Consider the following 15,312-nt stretch of genomic DNA (forward strand, 5'->3'; position numbering starts at 1 on the left):
GGGAGCCTGTAGGTAGGAACTCTCTCACCTTTCAATATACACTCCTTAGAAAAATTAGATGCATTATAATTGTTACATACGATTGCTAGGTTTATTGAATTATTATTTGCATTACAACACACAACATGGAATTATTATATTTTTATCCTGCCTTTTTTGTATGTAACTCATGGCAGCAAGCATGCTTAATTTTCCTTCCTTCCATTTTCCTCCCCCCCAAAAAAATCAGGTGAGTTGGGCTGAGATGGACTGACTCAAAATCACCCAGCCGGCTCATATGCCTAAGGCAGGGGTCGGCAACCTCGGCTCTTTTATGACTCATGGACTTCAACTCCCAGAATTCCTGAGCTATACTGGCTCAGGAATTCTGGGAGTTGAAGTCCACGAGTCATAAAAGAGCCGAGGTTGCCGACCCCTGGCCTAAGGGAAGCTCAGAATTCACTTTTTTTCCCCTTAAAGTCACAAACCTATGTATTCACTCAAAACAATTCCTTGAAGTGCAAACAGTCTTACTACCAGGTAAGTGTGTCCAAAATCATTTAAAACATGAAGAGAAAAAAGATCTTCAGACAACAAAGGAACAAGCATTACATTTTCTGGGTCTTTCAGGAAAGAGTTCAAAAACACTTGAGTTTATCCATGCATTTTTTATTAATATCTATTTAAACATGTATTTTCTCCTTCATTTTTATGAAACGCATCAACTATTTACAAATGTGTTTTTCTCTTCCAGTGAATTTGTATTACTCATGAAATGAAATGAAATGAACCTTTATTGTCAAAGTACAACTATGTGTACAGTGAGATTAGCTGAGCCTCCCTTTGTGCTCCCACCCCACAACACAGGGTGACAACAAACCCTCCATCTTACTACACCATGTGAACCAACTACACCACACACAGGCCTCCCAAGTCAATTCTGCATAAAATTCACAAAAGTTCTTTCTCATTCAAAAGCCTAACAGCCCACGGATAAAAGCTGTTTTTCAGCCTGTTGGTGCGGCTAGCTATACCAGGGGTAGGCAACCTCGGCTCTTTTATGACTCATGGACTTCAACTCCCAGAATTCCTCCCAGAATTTCTGGGAGTTGAAGTCCATGAGTCATAAAAGAGCCGAGGTTGCCTACCCCTGGGCTATACTCCTATATCTCCTACCCGATGGTAGGTGAGTAAAGAGATACCGTCAACTAGAGAAGGGCATGTTTTGACGTTCTGACCTGTGGTTCTACATATGTCCATGGTGATCTTGGAGAACTTGAAAAACAGGACGAAAGCTACAGAAGCCATCAATCAAACAGATAATAATAATAATTTTATTTGTATACGCCCTTCTCCCGAAGGACTCAGATAAGCTCAGTGTCGTTGTTGAAGGAAGCTCAGAAAAGGGCAGGTTCGAAACAGCGCTTTTCCTGTTTTCTCTCTTTTCCACAATCTCGTTAAGGAGAGAAAGAAAAAAAAACAGGACGGCATCCTTCACAGTACTGCATCCTTAAGGATGCCCCCAATCTGGCTGACGGGGCAGTAGAGCAGATCGCTTTGGGAAGGAAAACGAGGGGGAGGAGGACGGGCTCCCCCTTGCTGAAGGCTTGACTTGGGTACAGGCAGGGTTGCCGCTGCTTCAGATCTCCGGCATCGGTAGGGGGTGACTAAGATGATCATGGCATCCGGCCCTCTCAATTCCTGGCAAATAGATGGGGAAGAAATGGAGGTAGTGACAGATTTTATTTTCCTGGGCTCCAAGATCACTGCAGATGGGGACTGTAGCCAAGAAATTAAAAGACGCTTGCTCCTGGGGAGGAAAGCCATGGCAAATCTAGACAGCACCCTAAAAAGCAGAGACATCACCCTGCCAACAAAAGTGCGTATAGTCAAGGCTATGGTCTTCCCAGTTGCAATGTATGGCAGTGAAAGTTGGACCATAAGAAAGGCTGAGCGCCAAAGAATTGAGGCCTTTGAACTATGGTGCTGGAGAAGACTCCTGCGAGTCCCTTGGACTGCAAGGCATTTAAACTGGTCAGTCCTAGAGGAGATCAATCCTCACTGCTGTTTAGAAGGTCAGATCCTGAAGCTAAAACTCAAATACTTTGGCCACTTAATGAGAAGGAAGGACTCACTGGAGAAGAGCCTAACGCTGGGAAAGATCGAGGGCAATAGAAGAAGGGGACGACAGAGAATGAGGTGGCTGGATGGAGTCACTGAAGCAGTAGGCGTGAGCTTAAATGGACTCCAGAAGATGGTAGAGGACAGGAAGGCCTGGAGGAACGTTGTCCATAGGGTCGCGATGGGTCGGACACGACTTCGCAGCTAACAACAACAACAAGATGATCATCGAAGTCATAAGCCAACCCCACCATCCGGGATCTGCTCGCTGGAGCCCAGGCTTGCACGTCTACGAACATTCCGACTCCTGCTCGGAGCTCGTCTCACCAAGCTCCACGAGCGTCGCCCACAAGGGAACTGGACTCCAGAGCCGACAGACTTGGCTGGCGGGGAGAGTGAAAATGGGCATGAGGCTCAGCTAACCTCAGGATGTGGAAAGCCTAATCTATATTATTTAGCGTTGAATAATAGTAACGCCGCCGCCGCCGCCGCCCCCCCCCCCCAGCTCCCTGCTTAGTAGAGATTTCTCTTCCCAGCGGAAACTACCTCTTTGGGTCAGATCAAACGCTCCGCCCGAGTCTTTCCGAAAATTTCCGACAGCTAACGGATGTGTCCGAGACCGGATACGGAAAAAGACGAGCGCATCCGGAAGAAGACGAGCGAAGTTCGGCAATCCCAAAGCACACGGAAGACTTGGAAGCCGACTCGGGCGAAAAGCCATCATGGCGGACAAGATCGCGCAGCTCCGGGCGGATGGGATCCAGAAGCGGTTGGTGCAGGAAGGCCGGGGACCGGCGCCTGATTACCAAGACGGTACCAAGGTGAAAAAAAAAAAAGATCGTGCGCGATTCTCTCGGGAAATAACGGAACCGGGCGGAGAAGCGCGCATGCGCTAATAGAAAGGCACGATTTGGATAAAATGCCCATGCGCGATGGGGTTGTAGATCTGGGCGAGCGGAGACGGGAAGCCGCGTGAGCGAAATGGAACGATGCCCGTTTGCCTTCATTCATTCGTTTGCTCCTGCTCTGGTTTCTGTCTACGTAAATAGGTTGCTGTCGTTCCCACTTTGTATACGGATAAATCTGATCAGCTCTCAGTGTCATTAGCGAGAATAGCTGGTGGTTAGCGAGAATAGTAATTCACCCCATTTAATAGGATACCTTGCAATGTATGGCAGGGAAAGCTGGACCATAAGAAAGGCTGAGCGCCAAAGAATTGATGCCTTTGAACTATGGTGCTGGAGAAGACTCTTGCGAGTCCCTTGGACTGCAAGGTGATCAAACCGGTCAGTCCTAGAGGAGATCAACCCTGACTGCTCTTTAGAAGGCCAGATCCTGAAGCTAAAACTCAAGTACTTTGGCCACCTAATGAGAAGGAAGGACTCACTGGAGAAGAGCCTAATGCTGGGAAAGATTGAGGGCAAGAGAAGAAGGGGACGACAGAGAATGAGGTGGCTGGATGGAGTCACTGAAGCAGTAGGCGTGAGCTTAAATGGACTCCAGAAGATGGTAGAGGACAGGAAGGCCTGGAGGAACGTTGTCCATAGAGTCGCGATGGGTCGGACACGACTTCGCAACTAACAACAACAAATAGGATACCAAATTGGGGAAATCTGGGTTTAGCAAGGGAGATCACCTTCTGTAGCTAGAAATGGAGAGTCGGCAGCCCTCTCAATGTTGCTGGACAATTCCAACATCCGTGACCAATGGCGCTGCCGGCTGGCGTTAGCTAGTTTTTACAAAATTAGAAATGTCACAGCTGGTCTGGCACTAGAAAGCTGCCACTGCTGAATTTAGGAGAAATTTTCAGAGGAGATGACATTTGGCTGAGCTTGACTGGGTTTGGTTGGTAAGCTTCATATGTGTTCTGAACCAGCCCTCTTCCGGCCTTGTAGTAAGGCAAACCCCTATTCAAACAGAAGAGACTGGAGAGCGTCCAAGGCTGAAAAGCGTCTGCCAAGATTTATTAGTCAATTAACAGAACAAGAAACAAAAACACAGGAACTTGAATCCTCAAGCGGAAGGGTTGCTTTCAGCAACCAGCCCCTCCCCAAACACTCCTTTTATTTAGAGTTCAGGGCGTGGTCTCCCTGTGCCTCCTCCCGAGGAGTCCCACAGCCTTTCTTTGTTTGTTCCTGCTCGACTGCCTCCTGCGTCGGGCGTCCTTGAACAGGGCCAGCTGTGGGTCATCATCCTCCGCACTATCGGGCTCACGCAGCTGAGAAGAGGTCCCCGGCTGAGGGCTCTGCAAAGCCTCCAAGCCATCATCAGCCGGTTCGTCTTCCACACCCTCCTCCTCCCCCTCATCTGAGTCATCCGATACATCTGAACCGGCTGCCGGACCCACCGGCTGGCCCTGAGTCATAACAATATGGCTTGCTTACTGTTAGGACAAAAGACCCAGAGAAAGGATCAGAACTCTAGACCAGGGGCCCTGGACCAGTATCAGGCCACGGCATGCCAGAAACCGGTCTGCACAAACAAGCAAAGCCCCATTCGCGGGATGTAGGCAGCACACAAAACCACACCCCCTCTGGTCTGCAGAAACCGGTCCCTGGTACCCAAGAGGTTGGGGACCTCTGTTCTAGTATTTCTCAACGTTGGTAGCTTGAAGATGTGTGGACTTCAATGCCCAGAATTCTTCAGCCACCTTTGCTGGTTGGGGAATTCTGGGAGTTGAGGTTCACACCTTCAAAATGCCAAGGTTGAAAAATACTGCCCTAAATCAAATTGGCAAGTAAAAAGGAAAACAAATCTGAAAAAAAATTAGCAGCAGGCCAGTTTTGTCACAGGTCCAAGAAAATGATGGCTGTAGCCACCAAGGATCAACCTCAATTCAAAAGCAGCTTTACTTTTGGGGAGTTTTTTTGTTGTTAATCTCAAGATGCACATTAGCTTCCATTTAGTTTCTTCTTTGCATGCACATGTAAGTAGCTGAAATCCAAGCTAACTGTCTTCAAACTCTAACCTAAAAATTAGAATCAGTTTGGGGAAAACTGCATGGAGCTGTCCCCTTAACACAGGGGTGTCAAACTCAATTTCATTGAGGGCCGCATCAGCATTGCAGTTGCCCTCAGGGGGCCGGGTGGGTGTGGCCAGGGTGGGTGTGGCCTACTGGGTGGGCGTGGCTAGAGTGCATATGGCCTACTGGGTGGGCGTGGCCAGCTCTACATCGTTCGCATCGAGGGTGCCTATGGGGGCCTGGGCAGGAGTGGGACAGATCTGAGGGTCTCTGGCAGGAGGAGGGTCTCTGGGCCAGGGCCAAGGCAGTGGGGGCCGTTCCCTCACTGTTTCCAGGATGGCTTCGGGGGCCACATGAAACCACTTCGTGGGCCGGATCCGGCCCCCGGGCCTTGTGTTTGACATGTCTGCCTTAACATAATGATTTGAACTATTTTTTGTCACATAGCGGCCTAGGTTTGCCCCAGTGTTAGGATTTTCAGAGGGTAGAAATCAATGTCATTGGCTGTTGGGAAGGTGACCCTCACTGAGTTTTCTTGCCCCACATTTGAGATAGTGTTTTTCAACTCCAGAGGTGCAAGATGGCAGCCCAGTCAGCCAGCTGGGCTGCTTTCCATTTGACATGTATGCTTGTGTGCCACTTGGCTAGTTTGTGCTGAGCCACTTCAGCAATCCATTTCTTCATAGTGGTACATCAGTCCTTTTAAAAATCACTGTTAGTTGCTTTTCAGGAAATGCTGTTTTATGGTTCCAAAGTTGGAACAGATGTGGGTATGCATGCCATACCTGTAGCCACTTCCTTAAAGAAGCCACCTCTTTTCCAAGGTTAGTACAGTAGCCATGTGATCAAAGAAAACTGCACATTTGAGTTAAAACAGGTTGTAATGGTGCTTTGGAGTGGGTATACACTGCCTCAGTAACTTACCAGTGTATATATCCTTGAAGGCTATTGGAGGAATTCAGGAGAAGTTAAAGATTCCTTAAGAAGGTGTTGGCTGAAAGGTATTGCAAAATTATGCATGCTCTAAAATATTTTTGCAGCTTTGGAGCTAAAGCATTGCACAATCCCAATAATGTTTTCACCTTTGCTAAATGATCTGTGTCTTTCTGATGTGGACAATGTTATATTAAGATGACATCATTGAACTCCATACTGCAAATGAGTTAAAGTATCTGACATACAGGTAGTCCTTGACTTAATATCTCTAATTGAGCCTAGAATTATGGTTGTAAATCAAGGCATTTACAACGGGGGTTGTTAAGTGACTGCCATGGTCATTAAGGAAGCATTGTAGTCATTTAGTGAACCCTTTTTTCCGCAATGGGCATTTTTTGCCAGAAAAAAAAAATGCCAGAAACCAGCAAAAAAAACTTGCAAATTTTCACATGTCCATGGGACGTGGTAAATAGCTATAAAGGTAAGCCAGTTGTCAAGTACCCAAAATGCGATCACATGACCATCATAACTTAGAAAATGGTTTGTAAATAGCTCTGGGCAGGTCTGTCATAATTTCAAATGGTTGTTAAGCAAATGGTCATAACTCAGGGACTACCTGCAGTCTATTCTGGTAGATCAGTGAGGTGACCTACTCTGTTAATCTGCTTCTGATTCTCTTTAGGTTACTTTCCACTATCGCACAATGCTTTGCAGTTCAGATCAGAAAGTATTAGATGATAGTCATGCCCGGGACAAACCTATGGAGCTGATCTTCGGCAAGAAATTCAAGTTGCCTGTCTGGGAAACCATCTTACACAGCATGCAGGAGGGAGAGGTGGCTGAATTCTTGTGTGACACAAAGGTATTTCTCATGCCTGTTTTGAGGGATAATCTGGCAAAGAATTCATACAATCCTAGAATGTAAGGTTGGAGTTAAAAAAACACATCACCCTGGAATATCATTTCAACGTACGATCACAGCAGTGAGATTACTGTATTCAGAGGTAGAAAGATGTGACACTACCTACGTTTCCCCGAAAATCAGATCTATCCCGAAAATAAACCCTATCTTGATTTTTATGTGTAGGCCAGTGGGTTAGGACACTGAGCTTGTCGATTAGAAGGTCGGCAGTTTGGCGGGTCGAATCCTGAGTGCCGCATAACAGAGTGAGTGCCTGTTACTCGTCCCAGCTTCTGCCATCCTAGCAGTTCGAAAGCATGTAAAAATGCAAGTAGAAAAATAGGGACCACTACAGTGGGAAGGTAACAGCGCTCTGTGCGCCTTTGGCGTCTAGTCATGCCGGCCACATGACCACAGAGACGTCCTTGGACAAGTGCTGGCTCTTCGGCTTTGAAATGGAGATGAGCACCGGCCCCTAGAGTTGGAAACGACTAGCACACATGTGCGGGGGAACCTTTACCTTTAATATAAGCCCTACCTCCCCAAAATAAGCCCTAGCCTGCAATTCTGTCTGGTTGTTTGTGATGCCACCACCACGAGGTATGGCGAGGCAGGGGAGGGAGGGGGTGGAGCTGCCCCACATGGCCCTCACCCGCTTACCTCAGGCCCTTTGTAGCTAGACCTCCCGTGCCCTGACACCTGCCTCGCCTCATGGCGGCACCAACAGCTTCGTCCAGCAGGAGCCAGAGGCCTTCAGGAAAGGCCTCTGCAGCTGAGAATGGAGCCAGGGGTTGATGCAAATGTTGCCCTGCCTCCGTTTCACCAGCAGAGGTCTTTCCTGAAGTCCTCTGTTGGCGACACGGAAGCTGGGAGCAATGCGTGCGAGCGGCGGTGAATGGCTGCAGAAGAAGTGGGCCAGTGGTGGACAAACGGGCTCCTGCTGGACGGGGTTGTCAGTGGTGCCACTGCCGTGAGGTGAGACAAAATAAAACCTAATGCTTTTGGAGGGAAAAACAAAATAAGACCAGGTCTTATTTTTGGGGAAACACAGTATTAGGGAGGAACGGTTGGTGAAGTTAACAGATCTTGCTAAAATGGATAGTTAACTTTGATGTGAGAAAAGACGTTTCTATTTTTATTACTGACTTAGCATAAAAATGAAAAAAATAACTTGTGACATCGTGATGATTAAGACAGGATAGATTATAGAAAGACGAGTAACAAGATGTAACTTCAGAGACAGGTCAAAATATATTTGTACTTATAACCGCTGTGAAGAATATCAAAATGTATCTTTTTTTTCTTTCTTATTTTACTTCCTCCCCCCTTTTCTTGCACGTTTTTGCCTTTTCTTATTTCTTTGTCTTTTATTACTATCCATTAGTTTGTGTTAGCTTTTATTTTCCTGTTTAAAAGATTTAATTAAAAATTGTACTTACAATGTGAGGTTGAGAGAGAGACTTGGAGATCATTTTGCCTAGTGCTGAAATCTACTTTTCCAGAAGTAGGAAAAAGGCCCTTGCCAAATTCTTCTGTTGTGGCTCATAAAGGGACCTTGAACTAGTATTGACTCTGGCATGAGTAAAGGAATGCTAGGTTTCCTTCTTTTATAACAAGTAGACGTCGCTCATTTTTCCTAATTGGGGAAATACATTTAGTCCCTCTTGACTGGGCCATTTTTCTCCCCTTCTCCTGCTTCTCCAGCATGTGGTCTTATATCCAATGGTGTCCAAGAGCCTGAGGAACATCGCAGCTGGGAAAGATCCTCTGGAGGGACAACGACATTGCTGTGGCATTGCCCAGATGCACGAGCATCATTCGCTGGGTTACCCAGACCTTGACGAGCTCCAGCAGAACCCCCAGCCCCTCATCTTTGCCTTTGAAGTGCTCAAGGTGAGGGGGAAGGAAAGGTGAGGTCCTCTGGGCTAGACAGATTAAGAAGGGCAATTGGGCTTCATATGTTTGGGATTCTCTTGCTTACTTATTTCCACAAATCAAGGAGAAGATAGATGCCTTCAGATAGAAGTTGGGAATGAATTTTTCCCGGCACAAATACATGGAGATTTCTACCATCATTTTAATGGGTCTTATTTTAAGGGGAAAGACAGCATGCTTTTTGCTCTCCTACTGAGGCTGTTTGAAGTAATGCAAGTCCTTCTTTTCCCTCTTATCCTGTGTCAACTTGTTCAGCTTTGAGACACCTTTTCAATTATTTTACTCATTTGTTACATACAGTACATCTCTCTCCTTTCTCCAGGAGCTCAAGGCAGCGTGCGCAGCACCTCCGCATGCCATTTTTCCCTACAGTAATTTCCTTGGGGGATAGATTAGGAAGGTCAGAGGTTACCCAGGGAGTTTCTGTGGCTGAAAATGCCCTTAAATCCAGGTCTCCCTAATGCCAGTCCAGTGCCTTTCCCAATCCATTGCACTGATTCTCTTCCAACACCTTAGAGCCTGGGGTGACAAAAGCAGGCTGGTTCTTGCGGGCCTGCTTTCTCTAGCACCGTGATCTAACCATGCTTGTTGCCTTGTGCTGCAACAGGTGGAAAGGCCTGGCACATACCGACAGGATCCATGGGCTATGTCAGACGAGGAGAAGATGAAGGCTGTGCCCCTGATCCACCATGAGGGCAATGAGCTCTTCAAGGATGGCAAAGTACAAGAGGCGGCTGCCAAGTACTATGATGCAATTGCTTGCCTTAAGAACCTGCAAATGAAGGTGACTGATGGTGTGCTTCCCCGGGGGCTGTTTCGCTCGTATAACATTCAGGGCAGCAAATGCCAAATCGGTGAGGGATTTCCACCCTAGATTAAGCAGAACTCCTAACTCGTTCCATTGTGCAGGTAGAAATGTAGTTAGGTCATTTTCATAACTAGCTAAAGCTTGGCCTGGCCAGAACAATCTTTGCCCTTGATTGAATAGTCTGTGAATGAGATTTCTTCTGTTCAGGCAATGGGTTCCTAGTTATTCAAACATTGGTTTTATTGTGCCTAAAACAGGAGTGCGGGTAGTGCTTTGCCTTCAGGTGTATTGTTTGGGGTCCACCAAGTGCTCTATCCTACCTAAATTTATAAAGATTGTTCAATTTAAAAAATGCAAAGGAAACTGGTATTCTGCAGATATTTCAATATTTCATATTGTCAGGCAACAAGACCTTTGGGCCCAACAAAGACCCCTTGGGATTGTAGATAATTTGCTAATTCCTGGGCACCTAAATGGATTTGCTTCCAGAAAATTTTCCCCTGACAGCCTTGTTGTGAATGCATGTACAGTATTTATCACATACAGTATTCTCCAAATTCCAGGTGTGCCCTCATCTGAAACAAGGTACCTACATGCTTCTGCACCTGTCCCAGTTTGTGCATACTCACACACACTAAGGAGGTTCCCTGCTAAACCATTGGAACCATTTTTGCTCAGCTACTCTGGAGCACTCCTGGCCCAGTTCCAGTTAGAGAGAGGGAGTGTATGCTCCGAATAATAATATCAAAGCGATAGCATTTGTCTTCACTCGTGCAGCTCCATGACAGGATCTGACAAGCAGCCAGAATGGCTTCTGTAACATAATTTGTCAAGATATGCAGAATTTCTCTCTTCATCAGAACACGCACATAAAAAGGCTCCCAAGTCAGAATTAACACGATGCTAGCAGACTGGTGTGTGACATGAAATCTGCAGTGTGTTTTTTTCCTCCTCCCTTGCCTACATTTTCCCTGTTGAAATTGGCACCTGAAATTTTCTTTGCCATTCCATCTCAAGGTACGATGTAGTCCTTGTTAGAGAAAGATAGGCAGTTTTGTGTGGAAAAGATTCATGTTCTCTCTCCTATTTGCCATCTTTTACATTTTCCTAAGGACTTGGCCGCAGAGTCTGTGATAACGCACCGTCGCCCATTTGCTACAAAATAACTCGACATGGCCAACTCGCCACAGGACAACTTGCCACGGGACAAGAGTTGCACTAATATAGAAGAAATAATGGAATAGAATCATTGATTGATTGATTGATTTACATTTAGATTTAGATTTAGATTTAGATTTAGATTTAGATTTAGATTTAGATTTAGATACCGCCCTTTCCTGAAGGACTCAGGGCGGTTTACAGGATATTTTTTAAAAAATCAATACAAAAGCTAAAAACAATTTAAAAAGATTACATCATTCCCTGAGAAAAAATAAAAACCCCAGTTAAAGTTTAAAAAAATTCTCAGCCTGGGCCAGAGAGCTCGAAGAGCCAGGTCTTCAGGTCCCGGCGGAATGAACGGAGGTCAGGGGCAGTCCTAAGCTTCATTAAAGAAAGGGTGCCAAAAGAAGGACAAAATGGGATGTGAATGAAAAAAAGTTTGAATATTTTTAAAAATTATTTTAAATAATTAAATTGAATTGCTGAATTCTCCCTCAGTGAATTGTCCCGTGCTGAGTTGGCCATGGTGAGTTGTCCTGCAGCAAGTTGGCCGAGGCAAGTTATCTCTTCCGTTGGCTGCATGTGGATTTGATCTTGCTGCCACCACAAGAAAGGCTGTCCCAGGCCAGCCCACAGGGGTTCTGGCCTGTAGACAGACATTTCTACAACTGACCCATGCTTTGTGCCCTTTCTCTTGTCCCATGCCATAGGAGCAGCCAGGATCTCCGGACTGGATCCAGCTGGACCAACAGATCACTCCTTTATTGTTGAATTATTGTCAGTGTAAGCTGCTGAATGAGGAGTACTATGAAGTGCTGGATCACTGCTCTTCTATTCTGAACAAGTATGAAGGTAAGGTGGCTTGTGAGCTACTGAAGAGCCACGGTGGGCTTGAAGGGTAGAAAAGTCTACAATGTGGCTGGCTAATGGGGAGGAGAAACATCAAGGCTGAAACCAGAGCAGGCCTTCAGGGGTCGTCGTCAGGCCATGGATCCTGCCTGGCTTATTCAAATGGCCACTTCCCCCACAGATAACGTCAAAGCCTATTTCAAGAGGGCCAAGGCTCATGCAGCCGTCTGGAACGCAGCTGAGGCTCAGGCCGATTTTGCCAAAGTGTTGCAGTTGGATCCATCGCTGACCCCAGTGGTAACCCGGGAGCTGCGCAGCTTGGAGGCCCGCCTGCGTGCGAAAGATGACGAGGATAAGATCCGTTTCAAAGGCATCTTTTCCCAGTAGTCCTTGGACCTGCTGCTGCTGCTCTCGCTCAGGACAGCTCTGGCTTTATATCTGAGCCTGTCCAGGGAGAAGTTGTGTAAATGTGGTATGTGGCTCCTTGTCAGGCTTATCCCCACCCTCCACATCAATCTTGGAGGGAGCCAGCTTTTCTTGCCAACCAAGTCTGTACTCTCCATGCCAAGAGCACTATTTGCTACTGCCAGGGTTAGATACGGCAAGAAAGCATTTCGGATTCTCCAAGCCAAAGCAAGGTGGAAGGCATGCCCAGAAATGTATCCTGCCATTTATGTTGGGAGCCTACCTTTCTCCTGTAATTGATTTTATTCTCCTGTTTCACCACACATGGTGCCTTTTGGTCATCTGAGCACAAGGAAGGAAACTTATTTTCTTGGGCTGATGTCTTACGAAAGGGCTGGCAAAAGCTCTGGCTGAAGGTTTTGCTTTGAATTGAGGCTTCTTTTCCATCTCCAAATCTCCTTTCAGCTGCTAGTGAAAAGGCTGGCCTTAGGAGCATCTGATCTCTAGAAACAGCAGAGACTTCCAACATCCGAGATGTGGGCAAGAGAAAAGGGGATGCCAGTAATGACAAATCTGAGAGGCGAGGGGCTCTTGAATATCATCCCTGCTCTCTCTCTTTAGTATCATGCACATACACAGTCTCAGTTAGGCATCCTTTCCCCCCCCCCCAGTCTTTGCTACTACTTGAATATATAGGATTATACTCAGTAATCTCCCCCCCACACACACACACACACACTTTCCTTTCTAACCAAGAAGCATAGTGAGCGTCTCTGGTGCAGGTTAAGAAGGGGAAAGCAGAGCATGTCTGAGAGAAAAGGCTGGAGCTCATGTCTGCTGTAGTGACGTGGCTGTGCTGGCAAACTCCTCAGCCCACCCTTGGGGAAAGAATCCCGGGCTGGTCGAGTCTTGAGTTGAAGAGATGTGTATTGTTGCCTTCCAGCCTTGGGTTGGTGGAGCTGCTGCAGTTTGCCTGCCAAGGGACTTTTGAGTTGCCACTCAGTGCTACTTGGGTTTGATATGTAGGAAAAGAGACACCTGTTGGGTGTGGCTCCCTAATTAAAATAGGGTGACATTTTTCCTTCCTTCTCTCCTGTAGAAGCCATAGGAGCAAAGGTGATGCTAGCTGGCCTATCTCAGCTATGTATCGGGAGTAGTCTACACTTATGTCTGTGTACACTTTGGAGAGCAAGCAACAGAATGTCATTTTAATGTGTGCCAGTGTGCCCACAGTAAAAAAATGACAACAAGGGTTACCTTGTCTTGTGCACTGTACTCCACCCTCTCAATAGCTTCTGACTGCTTTAGAAATCTCCGCCATAAAATCGTCACTTCTTGGAATGCCAACTTTTCTCCATTAGTAGCAGTTACTGGCAAAGCAGTCCCTGGGCTTAGGTTCGGCAGCCACTCCTTGTTCAAAATCTGCCCATCCTGAGTTTTGTTCTTGAGCGGAGCAGGGAGGAGACGGGTCTGCAGTCCTGAGCTGTTTCCCCCGCCGCCCCCTTTTTACAGAGACCAGCCTCAGCTTGGGCTGTGAAACCGTTGTCGATGCCTCCCTCCAGAAGGAAAACTCCGTAGCTCGAGAGTTTCTCCAGGGTGTGCTGTGTGTTGCGGGAATTGTATGAGGATTACCTTGCTGGGTTTAGACAAGAAAATCCTCACCACTCCAAACTGGAGCGCTATTGACTTGTCTTGTTTTTAATGGTGTAGTGTCCAAGAGTGAAGGTCCCTCCTAGGAGCTAGGCTTCCCAATCCACTCCCCATTCCCAAGTAATGGAGAATAGTTGTTATTTGTTTTGCTGCTTGGGGGGGGGGAAGAATCTTTCAACACCTCAAAAACTTTCTTGGCAGCTTTCCAATCTAGGATCAAGGACCTGATTAGTGTGTTTGTATCCATGTGTTTCTGTGTGCGTCTATCTATCGATTGCAGCCAGGACACAGGGCGGAAAATGTTCCTTAATAAGACCAGAACAAGGGACACATCCGGTGAGCGCAGCTTTCCATAATTGGGAGCTTTCTAGCTGAGTTTGGTCTGCCTTTGGGAAGCACAGCCAGAGGACCTAAAGGAAGAAGCTGAGCTATGCAGAGCAGGAGAGTATTTGTTTTTTTTTTTCCTTTCCTGTGGTGGATGAGACTGAGAATTGTTTCCTACTGGGGATATGACCGGGATGTTTCCTTCCATTCTGCCTCCTCAAAATTTCTATTGCCAAAGTCGCCTGTGAACCTCTCCCGATTAGCTATAGACCTGTAGCTGACTGTTCACTAATTTTACTTCTAAAATTGTTCGTCACCTTTTTAAGGGCCGTGAATTAGATCTAGTCTTTGTATATTTCTCTCGCTAAATTGCAGGGGAGTTCATGATTTACTTTTTGTTTCAAGAGAACAACCCCCCCCCCCCGGAGTTCAAATAAAACTAATCTCAATCTAATCCATGACTCCTTGGAAGAAAATATACCTGGTTTCCTTGTGTATTTCCCAAATGTTGGTAAAGCTGTGCATTTGTATAGCTAGAGCTGCTCCCCAGGTGTTAGTTCTTGGCTGCTATTTGCTGTGCCTTTTTTTGTGAGCTCTTGTAGACTAAAAATATGCTTGGATAGCTTCTAAACCAGAGTTGCCTGGTAATGATAAACGATGATGAAATTTATGGATGCGTCTTCAGCACCATAGGGATGGCCAGTAATGGAAATGAGAACCCATTACTGAAGTGTTTTGTGATGCAAAGCCTCCACATGCTGGCAGAAGGCAACATGTACCACAGTTCAAATTAAAAAGAGTATTTTTCGCTCGGATATTATCTGTGTGGCTTCTTTAAGGTGTGGCTTTAATAGGACGTTACAGTAGCTTTCCCCTTAATAAACTAATTTGTCTTGCTTGATAGTCTTGCCGTTAGCAAAGGCACTTTCCTCTTCCACAGGCCTATCTTTCTGTCTGCGCATCCCTGATTCAACAGCTGTCTTTCAGGGAAAATGAGAGGCAACCAAATTAGAAGTCTAATACAGGGTTATCTACACATCTATACTGCCCGGTGCATTTTCTTGTGCCTTGCATGGCTTGTGAACTTGTTCCCCTTTCAGTTTAGCCAGGGTCTGAATGAGAGCAAAGGAGGTGTAAAAAAACATCATGAGGTGCACACACTTCATTGTTCTTCCAGCCTTGCCATTCATTACTATGATTTAATGGATTACAGTTTAGAGTACTGTACAAAAATGTTAGTGGAAATAGAAGCCTGAAATTTTGCTCATCTAAGGGCCTGTT

At 46.2% G+C, this 15,312-nt stretch overlaps 1 protein-coding gene across 2 annotated transcripts; it reads left to right on the forward strand.

Moving 5' to 3' along the window:
• The first annotated feature begins 2,653 nt into the window (after nucleotides 1-2,653).
• Nucleotides 2,654-15,209, forward strand: AIP (AHR interacting HSP90 co-chaperone). 2 transcript variants are annotated; one of them, XM_083348600.1, is made up of 6 exons: nucleotides 2,654-2,921; nucleotides 6,681-6,860; nucleotides 8,604-8,792; nucleotides 9,442-9,618; nucleotides 11,514-11,655; nucleotides 11,834-15,209. In XM_083348600.1, exons 1-6 carry the CDS (start codon nucleotides 2,823-2,825, stop codon nucleotides 12,037-12,039), a joined length of 993 nt encoding a protein of 330 aa, XP_083204726.1. In that variant the 5' UTR covers nucleotides 2,654-2,822; the 3' UTR covers nucleotides 12,040-15,209. The 2 variants fall into 2 exon arrangements, with proteins under 2 accessions (XP_083204726.1, XP_083204727.1); XM_083348601.1 differs by lacking the exon at nucleotides 2,654-2,921 and adding an exon at nucleotides 5,588-5,886.
• The last annotated feature ends 103 nt before the right edge of the window (nucleotides 15,210-15,312 follow it).

The sequence above is a fragment of the Vipera ursinii genome (assembly GCF_947247035.1).
Source record: "Vipera ursinii genome assembly, chromosome: 1".
Classification (NCBI taxonomy): domain Eukaryota; kingdom Metazoa; phylum Chordata; class Lepidosauria; order Squamata; family Viperidae; genus Vipera; species Vipera ursinii.

What these genes read in the sequence shown, in the direction of transcription:
- AIP (XM_083348600.1), top strand. Translation starts at nt 2,823, where the DNA reads ATGGCGGACAAGATCGCGCAGCTCCGGGCGGATGGGATCCAGAAGCGG. An exon ending in TTAAGAACCTGCAAATGAAG is followed by an intron (nt 9,619 to 11,513) that starts GTGACTGATGGT and finishes CCCATGCCATAG; the next exon opens with GAGCAGCCAGGATCTCCGGA. An exon ending in TATTCTGAACAAGTATGAAG is followed by an intron (nt 11,656 to 11,833) that starts GTAAGGTGGCTT and finishes CTTCCCCCACAG; the next exon opens with ATAACGTCAAAGCCTATTTC.